The sequence below is a fragment of the Solanum dulcamara genome, chromosome 8, assembly GCF_947179165.1.
Source record: "Solanum dulcamara chromosome 8, daSolDulc1.2, whole genome shotgun sequence".
Classification (NCBI taxonomy): domain Eukaryota; kingdom Viridiplantae; phylum Streptophyta; class Magnoliopsida; order Solanales; family Solanaceae; genus Solanum; species Solanum dulcamara.
In genome coordinates this window covers 7,011,947-7,036,327 of record NC_077244.1, presented here as the reverse complement: position 1 = coordinate 7,036,327, position 24,381 = coordinate 7,011,947, and the positions used below count along the sequence as shown (strand labels likewise).

Genomic DNA, 24,381 nt, shown 5'->3' with positions numbered 1-24,381 from the left:
TCCTCCTCACATTGGTGTAAGATTTTTGATGGCTTTAGGCTGTCTTTAGCCTATCTTAAATAAATCTCACCTTCTCCATAGCTTGGTGAACAAAATCAGGCCCAATTAATTCGACTTCACCGACCTCAAACCACCTAATTGGTGATCTACACCTCCTCCCATACAAAGCTTCATAAGGAGCTATTTGAATACTCACATGATAACTGTTATTATATGCAAACTCTATGAGAAGTAAGTGATCATCCCAATTTCCTTTGAAGTCAAGTATGCATGCCTTCAACATATCCTCCAATGTCTGGATGGTGTGCTCCGCTTGGTCATCTGTCTAGGGATGAAAAGCCGTACTAAAATTTACCTTTGAACCCAGTCCCTTCTGAAAGGATCTCCAAAATTGGGAAGTGAATTGAGCTCCTCTGCCTGAGATGATAGACAAGGGAACTCCATGCAATCTAACGATCTCCTGAATGTATAATTTTGCATAATCTTCTGCGGTGTCAGTAGTCTTACTACCAAGAAGTTAGTCAATTTTGTCATCCTATCAACAATCACCCAAATCGAATCATGTTGTTTTCAGGACCGCGGCAAACCTGTAATAAAGTCCATATTGATCATCTCCTACTTCCATTCCAGAATTTTTATGTTTTGGGCTAACCCACATGGCCTTTGATGCTCAACTTTAACCTGTTGGCAATTCAGGCAGTTGGAAACAAATTTTGCGATATCTCTCTTCATTCTACTCCACCAATAAACTTCTCTCAAGTCATGATACATATTTGTAGAACCAGGATGAATAGAGTATCTAGAACTATGCACTTCGGCCATAATCCTTTCTCACACATCATCAACATCTGGGATACACAATTTATTTTGATACCTCAACACACCATCTCCCCCTTTGGTAAAAACCATCACCTTTTGTTTGTGAACAACTTCCTTCAATTGGAGAAAGATGGGATCTTGGTCTTGTTTCTCCTTTACCTCTGCCACAAGTGAGGATGCAGACCCATCCCGAACATTAACTCTACCTTCATTATTCTCTTCAAGACGAACTCCCAATTGAGCTAGTCTATGCACATCTTTAGCAAATTCCTTCCTCTCCTCCTCTATATGGGCAGTGCTACCCATAGACAACCTGCTAAGAGTATCAGCAACAACATTAGTTTTACCTGAATGGTAGAGGATGCTTATATCATAGTCCTTGAGTAGCTCAAGCCATCTCCTTTGCCTCAGATTGAGTTCCTTCTGGCTGAAGACGTATTGTAAACTTTTATGATCGGTGAACACATCATCATGCACTCCATAAAAATAGTGGCGCCAAATTTTAAGAGCAAATACCACAGCTGTCAGCTCAAGGTCATGAGTTGGGTAATTTCTCTCATAAATCTTAAGCTGTCTTGAAGCATAGGCTATCACTTTTCCCCTCTGCATCAATACACAGCCCAAACCAACTCTAGATGCATCACAATAGATCGTAAAATCCTCTGTTCCCTTAGGCAAAGTTAGAATAGGAGCAGTGTTCAGTTTGGTCTTTAATTTCTGGAAACTCTCCTCACAAGCATCGAACCATTGGAACTTAGCCTTCTTTTGGGTCATCTTGGTCAATGGTGATGATATGGATGCGAATTTCTCTACAAACCTTCGATAATAGCCAGCCAAACCCAAGAAGCTTCTTATATCTGTTGGGGATATGGGACTGGGCCAATTTTTCACTACCTCAATCTTCTGAGCATCAACCTGAATACCATCTTCAGATATAATATGGCCGAGAAAAGCCACTGATGCAAGCCAAAATTCACATTTGGAGAACTTTGCATACAATACCTGGTCTTTCAAAGTTTGCAAGACGAATCTAAGATGATAGGCGTGCTCCTCCTCATTTTTTGAGTACACCAAAATATCATCAATGAATACAATCACAAACATATCAAGATATGGCTTAAATACTCGATTCATGAGATCCATAAAAGCTGCAGGGGCATTGGTCAACCCAAAGGACATAACCAAGAACTCGAAATGGCCATAACGGGTCCAAAAGGCTATCCTTGGAATGTCACACTCCCTCACCTTCAACTGATGGTAACCCGATCTTAGGTCTATCTTTAAGAAACAAGTGGCACCCTAAAGTTAATCAAATAAATCATTTATCCTAGGGAGAGGGTACTTGTTCTTTATGGTTACCTTGTTTAGTTGCATGTAGTCGATACACATTCTAAGGGACCCATCTTTCTTTCTCACGAATAGGATAGGAGCACCCCATGGTGAGACACTCGGCCTAATAAATCCCTTATCTAACAAGTCCTTCAACTATTCTTTCAACTCTTTCAACTCAGCAGGAGCCATTCTATATGGAGGGATAGAGATAGGTTGGGTACCAGGAAGGACATCGATCCCAATGTCGATCTCTCTATCAGGAGGGACTCCGGGCAGATCCTCGAGAAAGACTTTAAGAAACTCATTGACAATCGGGACTGAATCGAGGGATGGAGACTCAATATTGTCATCTTTCACTCGAACGATGTGATAAATACACCCTTTCGAGATTAGTTTTTTGGCCCTAAGGTAGGAAATAAACTTACCCTTAGGCACGATAGAACTACCCTTCCACTCTATGACAGCCTCATTTGGGAATTTGAACTTGACAATCTAAGTCTTACAATCAATAGAGGTATAACAGACATAAAGCCAGTCCATGCCAAAGATCACATCAAAATCGACCATGTCCAACTCAACTAAGTCAGCCAAGGTATCCCTGTGATGGATTGACATAGTGTAATCTCTATAGACTCTCTCAGCTAAGACAGAATTAACAACGGGAGTAGCTATACTGAAAGGCTCAAGAAGACATTCAGGAATTTTATTGAATTTACTAGCCACGTAAGGAGTCACAAAAGATAGTATGGCACCCGGATCTATCAAAACATAACAGTCAAGAGAAGAGACTCGTATCATACCCGTCACGATATTTGGGGAGTTCTCCTGATCTTGGCAACTACTCATGGCATATAGACGGTTTGTACCTCCGCCCGTACCTGAAGAAATGCCCCTCTGATTACCTCTAGCCGGTGTTGTGGTGGTAGAAATCTGGACTCTACCTCCCCATATTGGACACTCCTTCTAAAAATGGTCCATTTGGCTGCATTTATAACAACCAACCCTTCCCGCTCTGCACTCTCTCAAGTGGAGCTTACCGCACTTGCCGCATGGTGGCTTCCTTTTCGAACCTTGACCCACGCTATCCTGGGATTGAGAACCCTGAGATCTGACATTCTGGTGACTTTGTCTTTGCCGATCATACCTATTATGCAGCATAGGTGCACTTGCGGTGGACGAGGCATAGTTAGAAGGCCTCTTCTGGAAGAAGGACCTCTGACTGTGGCATCTCTACATTATAAGTGTTTCTCTGGCTGGCAGTACGTTTAGGAAGAATTGTCTGCAATGTATAAATGCATGAATTAGATAGGAAGTTTTATAGAGTTTAACTTTATCGCACGAATTCAGAGTATGAAAGAAGTGAAATAATAGTTAATGTCTTATAACCTCCTGATTATAATTGTGGTGCACAACACACCCATAAGCAAGACTCTACTACACATGGCTTCATAGACTTCTTAGGACTCTTGAACTCTGTGCTCTGATACCATATTTGTCACGCCCCGAAAGGGTACCCTACACTTGGCCGGCACTCGAAAGTTATTTTTGGCCTTCAAGTGAACCACTTGGTCCAGTCACACTTTCATTCAATCATATTCTATCGGCGGAAGACTCTATTATAGGACTATTATCCATAATATAGGGCCAAAGGCCAAACAACTATCAAATCAATAATCAGCTAGAATAAAACTAGTCAAAATGAACAAATCAACATTTCAATACTCTAGTCTATAAAGCCTCTATCAACAATCTAGGAGGTGCCAATGACAAGTCCATGGCTACCAACGATCAAAATAAAGGAATTAAAACAAAGTTGTAAAGATAATCTCGATATCCTCCGGAACTGAGGGGACTCACCAACTAACTGGAAGTAAGTGGATCTTTAATGGTGCACCGATTGATGATCTCGAGTACCTGTCTCTGCATCATGAAATGATGCAGGCCAAATGGCGTCAGTACATGGAATGTATGAGTATGTAAAATAGCCAAATGAAACAACATCAGAGAGAATCAATCCAACTCGGAATCTCAACTCAAAAAGAAGAACAACTCAATCAAGTGTCCTAAGCCTAAACATGAATATGGTTTAGACGGGACCAATCACATACAATTCAACCCAATCTGACTCAGAGTACTATCAAGACCTCTATGGGAGTTTCTCTTATCCGACAACCATCACTTATGAGCCAATGACAGTACATCAAACCGATGTTATTGCCGCGTCCGTTCATACTTTGCCAGGGTATGAATGAATCAACCAAACATGGATCCAATTCAACCAAGTCCTATCATGTCAGGACAATAATTTTGGGGAAGCATCCGACTTTAACTGTTCAATCCCTTCCTACATTTGGCGACGTAGTTATTAGATTCGAGTTATTACTTACTCTTACTCAATTCGGTGCTCGATACTTCTCCCAAGACTCAATGCTCATAAAATTCCATCCAATCAACTCAATCAAATCATATCGACAAGTCTCATTTAGAACCTTGTCAAATCATCAATTCTATCATAATCAAACCTCTTCCAATCATACTATTCGATCAATCTCAATCGTATCTTTCAAAGAGTAGTTAAATATGCATTTGTAACAATATAAAAACCTATCCAATCGTTCCTCTATTCATTTAACACATCCTTTGGGACTTATCACCACTCCAAGATTCTAAACCAAGAATTCAAGATGAGCAACATATTTAAGAAAATTAGCATATTTAACATAATCAACATAGTTAAGAAAATCAATAAAGTATGTTTAACAACTCATATCCATCGACTCATACTAACATGAAGATTTTAGAAATTTCTTGACTCAACAACATCAACATAACAAGAATCAAATTAATAGATGAAAAGACTCATTTGGACATACGCCTATCAAAAAACTCCATTCTTATGAACATTTAACCTCAAAGAAGGTGTAGGGCACATGAGTGGACTCAACCCATGCTTTGAGTAGCCTTACATACCTTGTGAAGACTTTGAAAAAATCTTGATATTAGGTCTTCAATGGAGGACTTGAATTCTTGAAGGCAATCCTTGTTGGAGATGGATTAGAAGAAGAAGAGAGGGGATTTCTAGGGCTTTTTTTGAGAGAGGAATGGGCTGAAAATAATGGTCCAAAACGTCCCAAGGCTAATGTTTATATAAATTAAGAAATACCCAATTTTCCCTTTCTCCAAAAATCTGGAAAAATGGGCTAAAACACTCCTGGCGCTATAGTGGCGCGCCGCGCCACTGCACCGCCAAGTCGAATGTAGGCTTAAAACCTACACATCTGATAGTGGCGCGTCGCTCCAAGGATCAAACTACTGAGGCTATTTTATGGCGCTATAGTGGCGCGTCGCGCCCTTACAGCGCCAAGTCTAAATTTTCTGGGTTCTGGAAAATAGGCTTAAAAACCCTTCACATCCAATAGTAGCGTGCCGCGCCAAGGACCAAACTACTGAGGCTGGTTCCTAGTGCTATAGTAGCGCATCGCGCCACTGCGGCGCCAAGCCCAGGCTTCCTGCAGTTACAACCCAGGCCTGAAATTCTTGCAGTCCTAGTTCGTCTTAGGATAGTCTTAACTTTTGACTCCAAACTCTAAAAATTACAATCTTGACGACGTTGGAAAGAAGACTCGAAGACCTTTAATTTAATTGTCATAGGCTACCCAAATTGTCATATTTCAAAAGATATGATCGTTAGAAGTCGACCCCTTATACGAACTCATTCTACAACTTAGCCAAGACGAATTCTTTGGACTTAGTTTGGTTCTAGGTATCCTTTGTTAACCCACATCACCTATAACACCCTTCAATTACTTGGTAACTCATCCTAACTCATGCATACACTTCACAATAGTCAAGTTCGATCCTACACGTATGCGAAGAAGGGTCTGAATCTTAGTGAAAAAATTTGGGGGTGTTACACTGAATTCTGGATTAGTTTCACCATACATTTTCAGAAAAAGATCTTTTTCTTTTCCTTGGATAATTTTCCATGTCATGTTCACTTTCTCTTGCATTTGAAGAAACCACTCGTACAAAACTTTCTCTAAATCACGATATTTTGCCGGTTTATGCCTCTTGGCATTGCTATTTTTTATTTCATTTGACAAATATTCTGCCGACCTTTTGAGAATGTGCAATATTATTTATTGACTAATAGTCAAATCAAACTTTTGTTTCACTCATGCTTGCAAATCTTTTTGGCTAATAGTTGAATTCTCTTTCTTATGCTCACATATTGCGTTTCTTATTTTATTGGTTAAAGGTGATTTTTGTATGCCTTTCAAATAATGAGAAGACATTATACTTGGATTATGATTTTTAAACATCCAGTTTTTTTCTTTTATAGTTAACATAAAATCTCTTCATATTTTATATACATGAATACAATTAGAAATATTAAACTTCACTAAATTAGTTTAGCTTTCCTAGATTTAAATAATAAATATGCAAAGACTACACTTTTTAGTATCCTAGATTTAAACTTTAGAAATTCTTAATTCAAATATTTTTTTTCTTTCTTATGGCACATACTGCAAAATACTCTCTAAAATAATAAATATTTATTTATCGATAAATAAATATTTTATGCATTTATCGATAAACTAATAATCTCGATAAATAAATATTTTTTTTTGATCTCAAGCATATACATTTATAGATGTTTTACTGTACATATTTAAAAGTCATGCATGTGTTAGATAAAGAATGCCAAATAATGGTAGAACGATTTGTTACATTAGCTTTTCATAAAATTTAATGAAGAATTATTATTTTTGTTTATCCATAGTAACTTTCTTTAATAATTGAGTGAGATCGAGATGTATGTATAATAAATATGCCAGGTTCAGTCAATCGATCCAATAGTTTTGGCTCATTCGATAACTTATATAAAAAAAAATTAAAATCAAAGTAAAACAATTCATAAAAATAAAAATAAAATTGGTAAAATAAAAGAATAACGTGATAAAAAAAAGAATGTTGATGGCGACAGTAATGACAATGACAAAGATGACAAAAAAGAAGAAGATGATAGAGGGAGAGAAAGAGAACGAAAATATATGGAGGGAGGGAGAAAGAAAGAAAGATGGAAAAAAAAATGAGAAAACTTTTTAAAATTTTCAAAATTTTAATATGCACTCCTAAATTTTTAATTACCTTAGTTAGGTCACTTTTCATTTAAGTCAATAGCAACAATTTACAGATTTGAATGCTACTTTCTACTCATTTTTTTCTCAAGAAACTTCTCCCTAATTTTTAAAAGACGGAATGACTTGAGATTCTTATACTTGATTTCGCTTACCACATGGATCTTCTATTCATGACTTTGCAAATTGAGAATTAAAACATCTTATTTTAAACTCTTCTGATCATGTGTGTATCTCTCAATTGCATTGATGTGGATAACACATCACTATCCACATTAGATATATATAAATTGTCACAACATTTTTATTATTAAAAGTATTATTTTTTATAGGAAAATCTCAAACTCATCTCCAAAATGCTTTCTTTCTTAATTTCTTCAATTTACTGGAATAACTTTTAGTTTTTTGAAAACTTTCATTCTCTTCTCTTCCAAGCTTTTTCATCTATTTTTCTATTTAGATCTTATATTATCTTTTTTTTTCCTAGTTTTTTTTGCGTTGAAGATGAATTTGAGACAAGCAAAGTTTTGTTAAGGTAATTTAGGCAAAATGGTCTAGTGGCGGACCCTTATAATTGCATGAGTTTGTACTATGAACCATTCTACTTAGCTTTTTGTCATCTAGACCCCTAAACTCATCTAAACTCACCATTTTAAACATATATTTGGACTTGGTATTGTGCGTGTTGCACAAACACTTACATGTTGGCTAACTAAAAAACTTTTAATCCACGTAGGAATATTTTAGTCCACGTAGGAAATGATTAGTATGAACAAAGAAAAGTCATTTTTCATTGTTCATCTAGACACTTTTGCGATTTTTCCCTTTCTCCCTTTCTCCCACGAGCTCAGTTCCTCCGCCATTTCCCCCTTCTCCCACAAGCTCAGTTGAAGGGCGTTTTATATTTGATTTTCATTGTAAGTTTCTGAGTTTTTCAAGCTATTTGTTAGTTCGTATTTCTTTCTTTTTCTCTCTATGTATTTGTTTGATTTTATTGTCGATTGTCATTAAATTTTTTGAAAACTTTTGGGAATTTTACTTTGATTTGTGTCTAATGTTAGTGTAATATGCTTTCGTAGTGGGTGTTATGACTTCAAGTGAATTCAATGGCATATTTCGTGAATTCAAGTAGATTCTAGAGTTTATTTGTAAAATCTCTATTTCAACTGAAATTAATATTTTTTTGTCAATTGTATTGGGTATTGATTCTTCCGGGATTAGGTGGTGTCCTTGACATCTTAAGTTCCGCATAGATTCCACAGTAGCAACAACGAACTGTCATGGTGAAGACAAACAAAATCAAACCAACAAAATACAATAAAATCAACAAACTGGAATCACAAAAAAAAAGATGAGTAGATCGAAGGAAAAAAATAAAGAAGAATAAATTTGAAGAGAGAAGATCGAGAATGTCACGACCCTAATCCGGATGTGATGGCACTCATCTCAATCCACCGAGATAAGTCAGCCTAATACCCAATGAAAAGTAGATGCGGAAGAAAAGAAAAGAATCAAAATTTAACTTAAGCAAAAACACGTAAAAGAAACTCAACATCCCCCAAGATTGGTTGTCACGTGTACAAGCCACTAATTTATTATCGAAGTATGAAAAGAAATACAGTCACAATGTCTTTGTCTCTAGAATAGGACTAAAACATAAGAAAAGAGCAAGAGGTGTCCGCTAGATAGATGTAACAGCTACCTCGACACTCGGAATGATAGCCTCGGATGTAGTAGAAAATGCTAGAAGATCAAGCAGGTCCGGGCTCACAACCTACACAAGTGTGGAAGCAAGGGGTGAGTACCAAACAACACGGTACTCAGCAAGTGGATAACTAAAACTAAGAAAAACTTAATAGATACAAGTACTCCTGTCCTCCCAACCGAACCTCCTTAACTACAACCTGTATAAAATCAGCCCAACTCTACACTTGTACAATAACAACAATAATACAGTCCACAAATACTCATCAATAGTCTCGTCAATGAATAATACCAAGTCAAGTTCAGAACACACAGAGCAATATGAGGGTAAACACAAATTCATAAATATCAGAAAGGTGCAATGTAGTGCAATGAAATGATGCATGCCTGTCCTATCGGTACACATCCGCTGAATCACAGTCCAGAACCCATGGGGGACATTTCTGTCCATGTAACCTGCCACGGAACGTGTGGCACGTCCCCTCAACATATATATCTTGCCACGGAGTGTGTGGCCCGACCCTTTTATTTCATAATACCTGCCACGGAGCGTGTGGCCCGACCCCTTTGTTTCATATCATTTTCAGTCTCAACACAATATGTCAGAACCAATGCAATCAATTCATGTTCATATAATTCACGATAATAAAATGACAACAACAATAATTCTTCCTATCTCACACCAACATAATCATTTCATATGTCCAAAATAAACTCATAATCACAACATATCAATTCCACCAATACATGTCATTAGATCACCATTTTATACCCCTTATCTCCATTTTTAAGGCTAATCATACAGTCAATAATCCAGTCCAATTCTCATTACTCCCTAGAATACATGACACAGAAATACAAGCATATATAAGCTTAAACTGAGGCTTAGAAATTTATTTGCCTCCAATAATCACGCAATTACTCCGAGACCAGAGCCTTCCCTTTTCGCTGGGTTTCCAAATCAATGTAATCTAGTCAAATAATTAATCACAATAAGATTTTGAAACTAACAACACCCATGTCTATCCTAGACCCAAAACTCACACAAATCTATAATCAAGTTCCCAAATCTTGATGCCAATTAATAAACCAAATCTTATATTTTCTAAATTTCAAGCCTAGGGTTAAGTCTTAATTTCCCCAATATCATAAATTTAATGGAATTTATATAACATAATATGCCTAACATTTAATTACCTATCTCAATGTATGAAAACTTAATTATAATATGATAATTAACTGATTTTTTTTCAATTGGTACAAAGCAGTACGTATCCTAAATGTGCAGAAACCTAAAACTTATGCAAACTAGTATATAACCTTACAATTAATCATGACTATTTAATGATTGGCCATTTTAGTGATACACTAATATATGTATTGCATATCCTAGCAATTAATATGAACGAGATTGAAATTTTCCATTACCTGAAGCAGTTTCGGTCGTTCTTCCTCGGCTTCGCAGGTAAGTCTTCTCGTCCTCTCTTGTTTTTTTTTTCTAATTACTTAATTACTAAAAGTTTTATAAACCTACTAACTCTAATTTAATAAATACGGGATAAGTGGTACAGGATGTTAAATATATTATCACTTCAGTCCATTAATTACATGGGTTATCTAAATTCACCCCTCCATTAATTAACCATGGTTATCGAATAGTCCAAATTTCTAATTTAATTTTTTTTTTGCGGAGAGAGTATTTTATGGAAGAGAGATGACTCATTCTTAAAATGACTAAACGGGTCATTAGATTATCCACCACTAAAAATTATGTTCGTCCCTGAACATAAGGTAAAGGAATATACCTGAAGATTCAAAAAGATGGGGATATCTGGCACGCATATCAGCTTCTGTCTCCCAAGTCGCCTCTCCAACTGAACGGTGCTTCCATTGTACCTTCACTGAAGCTATTTCCTTGGTTCTAAGCTTACGAACTTGCCTATCTAGAATGGCTATAGGCTCCTTTTCAAATGTCAAGTCTGGACCCAACTCCACTGAATGGAGTGATAACACATGGGACTCATCCGGAACATACTTCTGAAGCATGGAAACATGAAACACGTTATGCACAGCCGATAATCTAGGTGGCAAGGCCAATCTATAAGCCACTTCTCCAACTAGTGCCAAAATCTCAAATGGGCCAATGAATCGAGGGCTGAGCTTGCCCTTCCTCCCGAACCGCATCACGCCCTTCATGGGAGACACTCGAAGCCAAACATGATCACCCACCATGAACTCCAATGATCGAACTCTTTGATCTGTATAACTCTTTTGCCTACTCTGGGCTGTCAAGAGTCTACCCTGAATTCTACGAACTTGCTCCATAGCATCTTTAAGTAAGTCTGTGTCTAAGGAGTCCATCTCAACTAAGTCATACCATCCAATAGGGGATCGACACCGCCTACCATACAAAGCCTCAAATGGAGCCATCTGGATACTTGAGTGATAGCTGTTGTTGTAGGAAAACTCTTCTAGGGGCAAGTGTTGATCCTACCTAGCACCAAAATCAATAACAGAAGCTCGGAGCATGTCCTCCAACACTTGGATCGTCCGCTCGGACTGACCATCGGTCTGTGGGTGAAAAGCAGTACTCATATCAAGTCGAGTACCCAAACCATGCTGTAATGCCTGCCAAAAGTGCGAAGTAAATACTGAACCTCGATCCGAAACAATGGATACTGGGACACCATGAAGCCGAACAATATGGCTAATATACAACTGGCTAGCTTATCCACTGTGTACCTCACCTTAACTAGAATAAAATGGGCAGACTTAGTCAGTCTGTCAATAACCACCCATATAGAATCATAACCACCTACGGTGGGAGGTAAACCCACAACGAAGTCCATGGTGATCATTTCCCACTTCTAAGTGGGAATAGGCAACCTCTGACTCACACCCCCAGGTCGCTGGTGCTCACACTTTACCTGCTGGCAAGTCAAACACTTGGACACAAACTCTGCTATGTCCTTCTTCATCCCACACCACCAATAGTGCTGGCACATATCATGATACATCTTGGCCGCTCCTGGATGGATGGAATACCTTGAACAATGAGCCTCTTCCAAAATAAGTCTAGTCAGGTCACCCACTTTAAGCACACAGATTCTGCCGCCAATCCTCAATACACCTTTCAAATCAAGTACCGCCTCCTTAGCTTCACCCCTTAATACCTTATCTCGAATGATACATAACTTCTCATCCTCAAACTGCCTCTCCCGAATTTGCTCAACCAAAGAACAACGTGCCTCCACAAAGGCAAGAATACCACCATCCTCTGAAATCTGTAACCGAACAAGGCTATTAGCCAGCCTCTAAACATCTCTAGCCAATGGTCGCTCTTCAACTCGGATTGCAGCAAGACTCCCCATACTAAAGGACTTCCTACTTAAGGCATCCGCCACCACATTGGCTTTTCCTGGGTGATACAAGATAGTCATGTCGTAGTCCTTCAGCAACTCAAGCCATCTACGTTGCCTTAAGTTCAGATCCCTCTGACTGAATATATACTGAAGACTCCTATGATCGGTGAAGACCTCGCAATGCACACCGTATAGGTAATGACGCCATAACTTAATCACGAACACCACAGCCGCTAACTCCAAATCATGAGTAGGATAGTTTTTCTCATGGGCCTTCAACTGTCTTGAGGCATAGGCAATCACTTTTCCCTTTTGCATCAATACACCGCCTAAACCAACACCGGAAGCATCACAATATACAGTAAATCCCACACCTTCCTCGGGTAGCGTCAAAACAGGAGCCGAAGTTAATAAAGTCTTGAGCTTTTGGAAGCTCGCTTCACACTCGTCGGACCAATGGAAATCCACGGCCTTCTGAGTCAATCTAGTTAGTGGAACTGCAATAGTGGAGAAGCCCTGCACGAACCGTCTATAATAACCAGCTAACCCTACAAAACTACGAATATCAGTAGGAGAAGTAGGCCTTGTCCAACCTCTAACTGCCTCAATCTTAGATGGATCCACTCTAATCCCCTCTTTGGACACCACGTGTCCTAAGAATGTAACAGAATCAAGCCAAAATTCACACTTGGAGAACTTTGCATACAACTTTTCTTCCCTCAATTTCTGAAGTACCAACCTCAAATGACGGACATGATCTGCCTCAGTTTTGGAATACACCAAGATGTCATCAATGAATACTATCACAAAAGAATCTAAGTATGGGCGAAACACTCCATTCATCAACTCCATGAATGCTGCGGGGGCATTCGTCAACCCAAATGACATCACCAAAAACTCGTAGTGACCATAACGAGTCCAAAAAGTTGTCTTAGTGATATCTGATGCCCTAATCTTCAACTGATGATAACCGGACCTCAAGTCTATTTTGGAAAATAATGTCGCTCCATGTAGCTGATTAAATAAATCATTAATACGGGGAAGAGGATACTTATTTTTAACAGTTACCTTGTTCAACTATCTGTAATCGATACACATCCTCATAGTCCCATCTTTCTTCTTTACAAACAGAACTGGTGCACCCCAAGGAGATACACTAGGGCGAATAAACCCCTTACTCAACAAGTCTTGCAACTTATCCTTCAACTCCTTCAATAAAACTGGAGCCTTGCGATATGGAGGAATAGAAATGGGTTTAGTGTCAGGCTCTAAGTCAATAGCAAAATCAATGTCCCTATCCGGAGGAACACCAGGAAGATCAGTAGGAAATACATCAGAAAATTCCTTAACCACTGGAACAGTCTCTATATGAGGTGACTCAATACTGGTATCCCGAATAAAGGCCAAATAAGACATACACCCTCTATCAATCAACCTTTGAGCATGAATATATGAGATAACCTTATTGGGATAGGAGCCACTAGTACCTTTCCACTCAATCTTCGGGACACCAGGTATCGCTAAGGCATAACAATTGAGAATAGCATAATGGGGAGAAACACAATCCATACCTAATATCACATCAAAGTCTACCATCCCCAGAATAATCATATCTACCCAAGTATCATATCCGGACAAGGAAATAAGACAGGATCGATATACTTGATCCACCACTAAGGGTTCACCCACGGGTGTAGAAACATGAACGGGCACATGCATAGGATCACATGTCAAATCAAAGCCAGATGCAAAATAGGCAGACACATAGGAGAATGTAGATCCTGGATCAAATAATAGAGATGCAGGTCGATGGTAGACTGAGACAATACCTGTAATAACTGCGTCGGAAGCCTCAGCCTCGGGTCTCCCTGAAAAAGCATAACACTGAGCTCCCCTACCATCTCCGACCTGCCCAACACCTCTACCTCCTCCCTGAGGGACTATAGCACCACTAGCACTTCTACCAGAAGTGTGACCACCCCTATTAGTCTGGGCTCTACCTCTACCTCTGACTGGCGGCGCTGGCCCTCTTACTGAGACTGAAGAACTAGGTTGGATTCCTCCTCAACTTTGAGATGGACACTACCATGAAAGATGATCCGGATCACCACAAGTATAACATGCTCTCCCGTGTGAGAACCTCTGCGATGAATCTGAAGAACTTGTATAACCACCCCGGCTAACTGGCCTCTGTTGTGACCCCTGGTAACTCTGACCTGTACTGTATGATCCACGAGGTGTCTGACCATCCTCAGAAGCTGGCATAGATGTATGAACTGGTCTTCTATGGGAAGGAACTACCTCCTCTATAGGATCCTTTATATCCAGATGAGGTACCCGAAAACCGACCAGAAGCACGGGCCCTCTTGGAGTCCCCGAACTCCTCTCTCTCCATCAACTCCACCTCCTTGGCAGCACCTGCGATGGACTGGAAGGAAGCACCCTCACGGGCGGGTTGAAAAACTACTGTACGAATGGTATAGTTCAGTCCTCAGAAAAATCTGCAAATCCGCTCTGTCTCATCAGGAAGGACAGCCATGGCATGTCTGGACAACTGGTAAAAACGAGTCTCATATTCAGCAACTGTAAGTCCCTCCTGCCTCAAATTGTCAAACCATAATCGGCTCTCTTCCTTCACACTCCAGGGGATGAAACGGTCATAAAAGGCACTAGCAAACTCATCCCAAGTCATCTGGGGTGACCCAACTGGCCTGAAACTCGTATACACTTTCCACCACTCTCTGGCTGGTCCACGTAACTGTAGTGTAGTATAACAAACTCCGTGAGTCTCAGCTAACCCTACTGCCTCCAACAACTCTCGGCACATGGTCAAGAACTCGTGTGCATCCTTAGTCTTCCCACCCTGAAACTATGGGGGGTCCATTTTTCGGAAGCTCTCATATCGGCGTTGCTCATTGTCAGTCAGCATGAGCACAGGTGCAACCTAGGCTCCTCCTACCTGTACTCTATCCTCATCCGCTCTAGGGCCCGCAGGTGGCTGGTCCACCGGACCCTGAACAATTGGAATCTGATGCTGCCGTGGGGTCTGAGATCCTGCTCTGGTCTGAGAACCTTCAAGTGTACCATTCACCCTCACACTCTGATTAAATCCTTAGAGCGCATCCAATACTCGTATCAAAGTGGCCTAAAGCAATGGTGCAGTAGCAGACTCTCGAGGGACCTGTTCCTCTCTACCATCAATTTGTGGCTCAAGAGAAGCCTCTCTAGCATGTCCTCTAGTTGGCGCCGCTCCTCGGGCACGACCTCTGCCTGCCGCCACACCCCGACCACGGCCTCTAGCTCCGCCTCTATCTCTAGCCGTAGTTCTGGTCCTGGCCATCTGTCATAAAGGACACGTGAAAGTTCAGTACCACCACAAGTAACCACGCACGATACAAAGTGAAAGAACAAAGGGAAAATTTCCTAAACGTCCCCATAGTCTCTCAAACATAAGTACAGACATCTCCGTACCGATCCTCAAGACTCAACTTAGACTCGGCTTGTATACACGTGAGACCTATGAACCTGGGGCTCTGATACCATCTTTGTCACGACCCTAATCCGGATGTGATGGCACTCATCTCAATCCACCGAGATAAGTCAGCCTAATACCCAATGAAAAGTAGATGCGGAAGAAAAGAAAAGAATCAAAATTTAACTTAAGTAAAAACACATAAAAGAAACTCAACATCCCCCAAGATTGGTTGTCACGTGTACAAGCCACTAATTTATTATCGAAGTATGAAAAGAAATACAGTCACAATGTCTTTGTCTCTAGAATAGGACTAAAACATAAGAAAAGAGCAAGAGGTGTCCGCTAGATAGATGTAACAGCTACCTCGACACTCGGAATGATAGCCTCGGATGTAGTAGAAAATGCTAGAAGATCAAGCAGGTCCGGGCTCACAACCTACACAAGTGTGGAAGTAAGGGGTGAGTACCAAACAACACGGTACTCAGCAAATGGATAACTAAAACTAAGCAAAACTTAATAGATACAAGTACTCCTGTCCTCCCAACCGAACCTCCTTAACTACAACCTGCATAAAATCAGCCCAACTCTACACTTGTACAATAACAACAATAATACAGTCCATAAATACTCATCAATAGTCTCGTCAATGAATCATACCAAGTCAAGTTCAGCACACATAGAGCAATATGAGGGTAAACACAAATTCATAAATATCAGAAAGGTGCAATGTAGTGCAATGAAATGATGCATGCCTGTCCTATCGGTACACATCCGCTGAATCACAGTCCGTAACCCATGGGGAACATTTCTGTCCATGTAACCTGCCACGAAATGTGTGGCCCGTCCCCTCAACATATATATCTTGCTACGGAGCATGTGGCCTGACCCTTTTATTTCATAATACCTGCCACGGAGCGTGTGGCCCGACCCCTTTGTTTCATATCATTTTCAGTCTCAACACAATATGTCAGAACCAATGCAATCAATTCATGTTCATATAATTCACGATAATAAAATGACAACAACAATAATTCTTCCTATCTCACACCAACATAATCATTTCATATGTCCAAAATAAACTCATAATCACAACATATCAATTCCACCAATACATGTCATTAGATCACCATTTTATCCCCCTTATCTCCATTTTTAAGGCTAATCATACAGTCAATAATTCAGTCCAATTCTCATTACTCCCTAGAATACATGACACAGAAATACAAGCATATATAAGCTTAAACTGAGGCTTAGAAATTCATTTGCCTCCAATAATCACGCAATTACTCCGATACCTGAGCCTTCACCTTTCGTTGGGTTTCCAAATCAATATAATCTAGTCAAATAATTAATCACAATAAGATTTCGAAACTAACAACACCCATGTCTATCCTAGACCCAAAACTCACACAAATCTATAATCAAGTTCCCAAATCTTGATGCCAATTAATAAACCAAATCTTATATTTTCTAAATTTCAAGCCTAGGGTTAAGTCTTAATTTCCCCAATATCATAAATTTAATGGAATTTATATAACATAATATGCCTAACATTTAATTACCTATCTCAATATATGAAAACTTAATTATAATATGATAATTAACTGATTTTTTTTTCAATTGGTACAAAGTCCTAAATGTGCAGAAACCTAAAACTTATGCAAACTAGTATATAACCTTACAACTAATCATGACTATTTAATGATTGGCCATTTTTAGTGATACACTAATATATGTATTGCATATCCTAGCAATTAATATGAACGAGACTGAAGTTTGCCATTACCTGAAGCAGTTTCGGTCGTTCTTCCTCGGCGTCGCAGGTAAGTCTCCTTGTCCTCTCTTGTTTTTTTTTCTAATTACTTAATTACTAAAAGTTTTATAAACCTACTAATTCTAATTTAATAAATACGGGATAAGTGGTACAGGATGTTAAATATATTATCACTTTAGTCCATTATTTACATGAGTTATCTAAATTCACCCCTCCATTAATTAACCATGGTTATCGAATAGTCCAAATTTCTAATTTAATTTTTTTTTTGCGGAGAGAGTATTTTATGGAAGAGAGATGACTCATTCTTAAAATGACTAAACGGGTCATTACAGAGAAAGAGTTAAGAAAAACTAGCTCAAATTTGACCAAAATGGTGTTAAGTGCAAAGAAGGAAGAAGATGGTCTTTAAATCTCAAAAAATAGGAACGTTAATGCCTTTTTTGAATGTCTCAAACTCTTGTTTTGTGTGTTTCACACATTTCGTGTCGACTTTTGCCACATAAGATGCAACTCAAAAAATGTGTTTAAAATGTTGAGTTTAAATGGGTTTAGGGATTTAGATGACAAAGAGGTAAGTAGAATGGCTCACAGTACAAACTCATACAAGTATAAGACCATTTCGTCAGTATTTTATTATGAAATTTGGTAGTTTATGATGGTGAGAAGATGACTAAAATGGTGGATGAGAGAGAAAAGAAGGGGACTAAAAGATGGATCACTATAAAAAATAAAATTCAAAATGCTTTAGAAAAAATTGCGTTCATTTGTGAAAGCATCAATTATATATTTTTCAAAAATCCATCTAAAATCCGCTTCTATTTCACAAACAAAACCTCCCTTTCTTTTGCCCAAATCTAAATAAACACCATTTTTCTTAATCATTCTAAAACATTCAAATGATAGCAAAAGTATATGAAGAGGTAAAGAAGGAATTGCGTGTAAGAGTATGGAAAGAGATTAAAAAAAAGTGTGCGCGTAGGAGCAAAAGTGGTGGGGGTTGGGGTTGGGGTTGGGGAGATTATAATAAAGAGGAAGAGGCAGATACACAGTAGACAGAGGACGGAGATTTTTTTTTCTTTTTTTGAATTGTTATATGTTTTGTTTTAATTGTTTTATTTTTTCTTTTAATTTCAATATTATTTTAAATTATAATTATTGTCTTCACTTGTTTTTAAACACGTACAATCACGCATTTCAGCAAAATAAATATCACATAAGTTTTGTCATTGGTCAAATGTATTTTAATAACTTTAAGTGTTGAGTTGACATGAATAGAAATTCAGATGACAAATAAAGTCAAATACAAAGGTCTCTCAAATCATTTTGCTTTAAAAAAAAAAAAAGTGGTACGCTTTGAAGTCTATTGATATGATACTCTCCCGTTTATCACAAATTTTAAATATAAGACTTTTATGGAAGGAAATTAATCAAGCTCAAAAGGATAAGAATAAATAAATTTCTCAATATATATAAATCTTTTGATAATACTGTATATAGAAATTTAATTAAATTAATGATATTTCAGAATTTACATAATCTATTTAATGCACAATATTCTCTCACACATTATTGCACATAATCATCTTGAGATATAGCTTCATTTATATTGAATTTCACCCTTATAGAATTACTACAAACAAAGGATTCAAAAGGGGAAAACTAGCAAAAACAAGACAATGACAACATCTTCTTCTTCCTTTGGCTCAACGCTAATCTTATGTCTAATCATTGTTTTCTTCATAACACCAAGTACAAGTAATCCTTTAGCCCAAATATGCATCAATTCCAAGAATCCAAGGTTTTGCTTAGAAGTCTTTGCGATAGATACTTATAACAGTCCTTATGAGTTGACACAAGAGGCCATCAACTTAACATTGACTAACGCCTACGAAACCACAAAAAAGATTCACATCTTTACTGATCATACAAATGATTTTAACTTAAAAGGTATATATAAATATTGTTTGGATTATTACCAATCTGTTATTGATACTTTAAAAAGCGCGGAGGAGCATTTTCAGAAGGAAGGTCAATATTTTGATGTGAACGATGCAGGAATCGTAGCCCAAGTAAATGCTTTTCGATGCCAGAATGAATTTCAAAGAAAATGGGGTTATGTTTATGACTCCACTCTTACAAAGGAGAATGACAAGTTGAGTATTTTTGGTAGTATTCTTGTGTCTGCTATAGATGTACTATATAATTCGACATTACTAAAAAAATAGTATCTATTAAATGTCATGTGTTCGAGAAAGAATGCCAATAAATTTTCATGGAGAATTATTATGTTTGTTCTTTCACTTTTTTTCTTGTTTATCTATAATAACTTTTTCGTTTCAGATTTAGCTCGCCTCCCTCCTCTTAATATGTATTCAGTTTGATACAAATCAGTTCATTTTTTTTTCCTCTTAAATATGCAAAAAAAGACAAAAATATAAATGCGTAGCAAATCAAAGTGTAGCTACAAATTGTAATTAGTGAAAAAATATAGGTAAGGAGTCTTAACAGCAATAAATATGTACATTAACAAGGAGTACTAAAGCCTTTTTCTACATTAGTTAATTGTCATTATATTCAATATCGCTATAGACTTTAACGGGACTTACAAATAACGGCATATAAAATGATAAATTTGCGACATGGAAGGCATTATGGAGATTGGTATGTTTTACTCGTGAAACTTCTCTAATCTGAGGTCCCAAATCCTGTCTATCCCCCAGAGTTCTTCTTTCCTAAATCCTCGTTAGCTCGATTTTTAAAATTTTTACCTATAATTACAGTGATGGTGACGATCTTCATTTTACATTCTAATTCAGGTATGTTCGTTGGTTGCGAGCTGGGTTGATTGTTGTTGTGACGAGTGGATCGAATTGTTCTTGCTCATTGTAATTATAGCTGTCAAAATAGGTTTGGCCGATGAAGCCGATCCAACCCAATTCTTAAATTAAAAGGAGTTAGGCTAATTTTTTTCAGCCCATTTAGAAATGAAGCTTTTTAGCTTGGCCTCATTTGCCCCCCCAAGCCTCATAGGCTTAACCTTCGAGCCTTAGAAGCCATCCGTGAATCGTAAATTGTAAAAATATTTATTATATATATTTTTAAATAGTGTTTTATTTTGTCAAATCTTCAGCAACTAGGCAATTGAAGTTATCGTAATCATGAATCTTTGACCTCTTTTACTTTTGTGTTTATGCCTAATTTTTCATTTCTCCTTTATCATGTAATGTATGATGTTCTGATGAATTCTATGAATGTTGATCGATATCTTGTTTTTTCTGTTATTGTGTAAGTGTTCCACTAAAGTGTACAACTTATGGACATGTGAATTTTTGACATATTAATGTTGTGTTTATCAATATTCGATAGTCTTTCTAAGAGACCAATGTTGTCCATCTTTTAATTGAAGGGTCAACCCATCCCAATCCATAGCCCGCTTAAAGCTGAGTTGGACTGCTATTTTATAGGTCCTTTAATTAAAAAGATCAGCCCGTCCCAATTTATTTAACTCGCTAACCTTTTAGGGTTGAGTTAAATTGGATTGGGTCAACTCATTTTGACAGCTCTAATTGTAATTCGAGATTAATGACTAAATCGTAGTTTTCATTTTTCAGTTACTCTGTTTTCTAATTCTGTTATTACTGTTATGCACTGTTCCATTTAAATCGATTGAGGTATTATCGAATCGAGTTGACAATTTTGTTGAGATTATCAAAGTTCATTACAATTGCCTCTATTATCAATATTTTACCTATGTTGGTCTCGCTTATTTGACGAAAAGTCTACAAAAATGTGCTCTTCTATTTTAAAATTTATTTATTTTAGTGATAATTTTAAAACATATCAAAGTATTTATGTACTTTTTAAATTTTGTGTCTAGTCAAATTACATCACAAAATTGAAGAGGGAGTATATATTGGATAACTAAATCTTATGCATTTTTGGTAATGTAGGTAACTTTTTACTAGATATTATGTACAAATACAATACCTTAATTAAAAGTGATATCTATAATTAGTACTACATATGCAATTCAATTTCAAGGAATAACTTCTAATGATTATATTATTATTTTTACTTGATCCGCTAAATTGTTAATTAGAATGGGTCAAATGAGTTTATATAATTTGTTAAGATATTATGTCTAAAAATGGATACTAAAAATATGACATGTTAACTTTAGTTAAAAATTCACTTTTTATTTGGGTGGAAATATGGACGTAGTTTGATGACTATATTGCCCAAAAGAAATTAAAAGTTACTTTAGTGAGATGTTTCTACAAGTTGAATTACCATATGAGGAATTGAGTCAGAATCAAGTTTTTTTTAAAAAAAAAAAATAATTAAAAAGGGATTTCTTATAGAATATACTAAAAATTAACTAAATAAGTATATTACTAGAGGAAGGCTAATTAATCAAATTATATATTTTTTACATTACTAATAAAATATTTAACATGGAGAAAGGTCGCTGGAATTATCCCTTTATTTTATACAAGTTGATTTCGCCAAAGTAGATAATACCAAAGTTTAGCCTGAAAAATAGTTACAGAAGTTGTGGACGTGTGGTTCTGGCTGCAGTTACGCCACGGTGGATGATAATTCATAAATAATAATTTTATTTTCATAAATATTAATATATTTTGTATTAGAAAATATTAATTTGACTATTAATTTTAATTATCCATTTACTAAAGTTTTAGTATATTTAATATTGGTGAAATATTGAAAACCTATTTGAGGAGGATTTTATGTGGAACAATAATGTTCACTGTTCACTCACAAATTCTTACCTTCCTTTTCTAAGTGAAAACATGTTTATGCTCATGCTTAAAAGTCTAAACATGGCAAACAAATAAGGGATAATATACAATTAATTAACTTATATTATAAAAATACAATTCAAAGTTTATATTATAAATTTTTAGACTCAAATATAATAGCTCATTTTCATAAGGAAACGCTTTTGTCGTTATAACAATTTGCACAAAACTACATTTCAGCTAATCTTCCTTCTACTATTTCAGGAGACTAGATGAGAAGGTAACAAATTCCGAGATGTGGACGGGTTTAAATTGTGGTACTCAGGAGGCGCTAGGGATAGGAATGGTGTAGGTATTTTAGTCGACGGGGATCTTAGGGAGCGAGTGGTGGAGTTTAAGAGGATCAGTGATGGGTGGATGGCTATTAAGCTAGTTATCGGTAGGCTTATTATGAATGTTGTTAGTGCTTATGCGCCTCATATGGGCTTGGATGAGGAAGTCAAAAAGCTCTTTTGGGAGGGTTTGGATGAGGTAGTGAGAGGTATACCGGGCACCGAATTTTTTTTCATTGGCAAAGATTTCAATGGGCATATCGGTGCATCTTCCAGTGGTTTTGATGATGTTTATGGAGGCTTTGGTTTTGGGGAGAGAGACGGCGGTGGGGCGTCTCTCTTGGACTTTGTTAAAGCTCTTGAATCGGTAATTGCTAACTCATGTTTTCTGAAGAGAGATAATCACTTGGTTTCCTTTCGTAGCTCGGTAGCTAGGACTCAGATTGATTACTTACTCCTTCGAAAGGGTGATCGAGGTTTTGTAAGGATTGCAAGATTATCCCGAGTGAAAGTATTAACACTCAGCATAGGCTTTTGGTGATGGATTTGGAGTTAAAGAGGGATAAGAAGAAAAAGATCTTTTATGATCGACCGAGGATTAGATGGGGGGCCCTGATTACCATTCTTTCTCGGGAGTTGGGGGAGAAGTTGCTTGGTTTAGGGACTTGGAGTAACCGCGGGATACAAACATAATATGGGACAGGAATACTTGTTGCATTAGAAAAGTTGCAATCGAGGTTCTAGGGGTCTCGAGAGGAATCTTTAGGGGTTGTCAAGGAGATTGGTGGTGGAATAGAGAAGTTTAAGGCAAAGTGAAAGCTAAGAAGTTTTCCTATTTTAAGTGGTTGGAGTGTGTGGATGAGGATGAGAAGGGGAGACTTAAGGTTATCTATAAGACGACGAAGACAGAAGCAAAGTTGGAGGTCATGAGTGCTAAGACGTCAACATTTGAACGATTATATATGGAGCTAGGGGATAAAGGTGGTGATAAAAGATTGTATAGGCTCGCGAAAGCGAGAGAGAGAAAAGCTCATAACTTAGATCAAGTGATGTTCATCAAGGATGACGAAGGTAAGGTGCTAGTGGACAAGACCTTTATTAAGCAAAAGTGGCAAGCTTACTTCTACAAACTCTTAAATAAAGGGGACAGAGACATTGTTTTGGGTGATTTGGCGCTCTCTCATAGTCTTTGGGATTTTGGATACTGCAGGTGCATTAGGGTTGAAGAGGTTAGACATCCTATTAGTAGGATGTACAGGGGGAGAGCGACCAGTCCTGATGAGACTCCGATGAATTTTTGGAAGAGCATTGGCAAGGAAGGTAGAGAATGGTTGTCTAAGTTGTTTAATGTTATTTTGAAGACAGATAAGATGCTCGATGAATGAAAGTGGAGTACAATGGTTCCATAGTACAAGAACAAGGGTGATATCCAAAACTGTGATAATTACAAGGGTATCAAATTGCTGAGCCACACTATGAAGCTTTGGGAGAGGTTGATGGAGGTGAGGGTGAGGGGAAGAGTGTCCATGTTAGAGAACCAGTTCAGATTCATCCAGGGGCGGTCAACTATTAAAGCAATCCATTTGATGCAGATATTGGTGGAGAAATATAGGGAGAATAACAGAAATCTTCATATAGTGTTCATTGATCTTAAAAAGGCCTATGACAAAGTTCCGAGA

At 37.6% G+C, this 24,381-nt stretch overlaps 1 protein-coding gene across 1 annotated transcript; it reads left to right on the top strand.

Moving 5' to 3' along the window:
- The first annotated feature begins 17,592 nt into the window (after nucleotides 1-17,592).
- Nucleotides 17,593-24,087, top strand: LOC129899763 (uncharacterized). Its single transcript, XM_055974784.1, has 3 exons — nucleotides 17,593-17,656; nucleotides 22,696-23,069; nucleotides 23,545-24,087. Exons 1-3 carry the CDS (start codon nucleotides 17,593-17,595, stop codon nucleotides 24,085-24,087), a joined length of 981 nt encoding a protein of 326 aa, XP_055830759.1.
- Nucleotides 24,088-24,381: the final 294 nt, after the last annotated feature.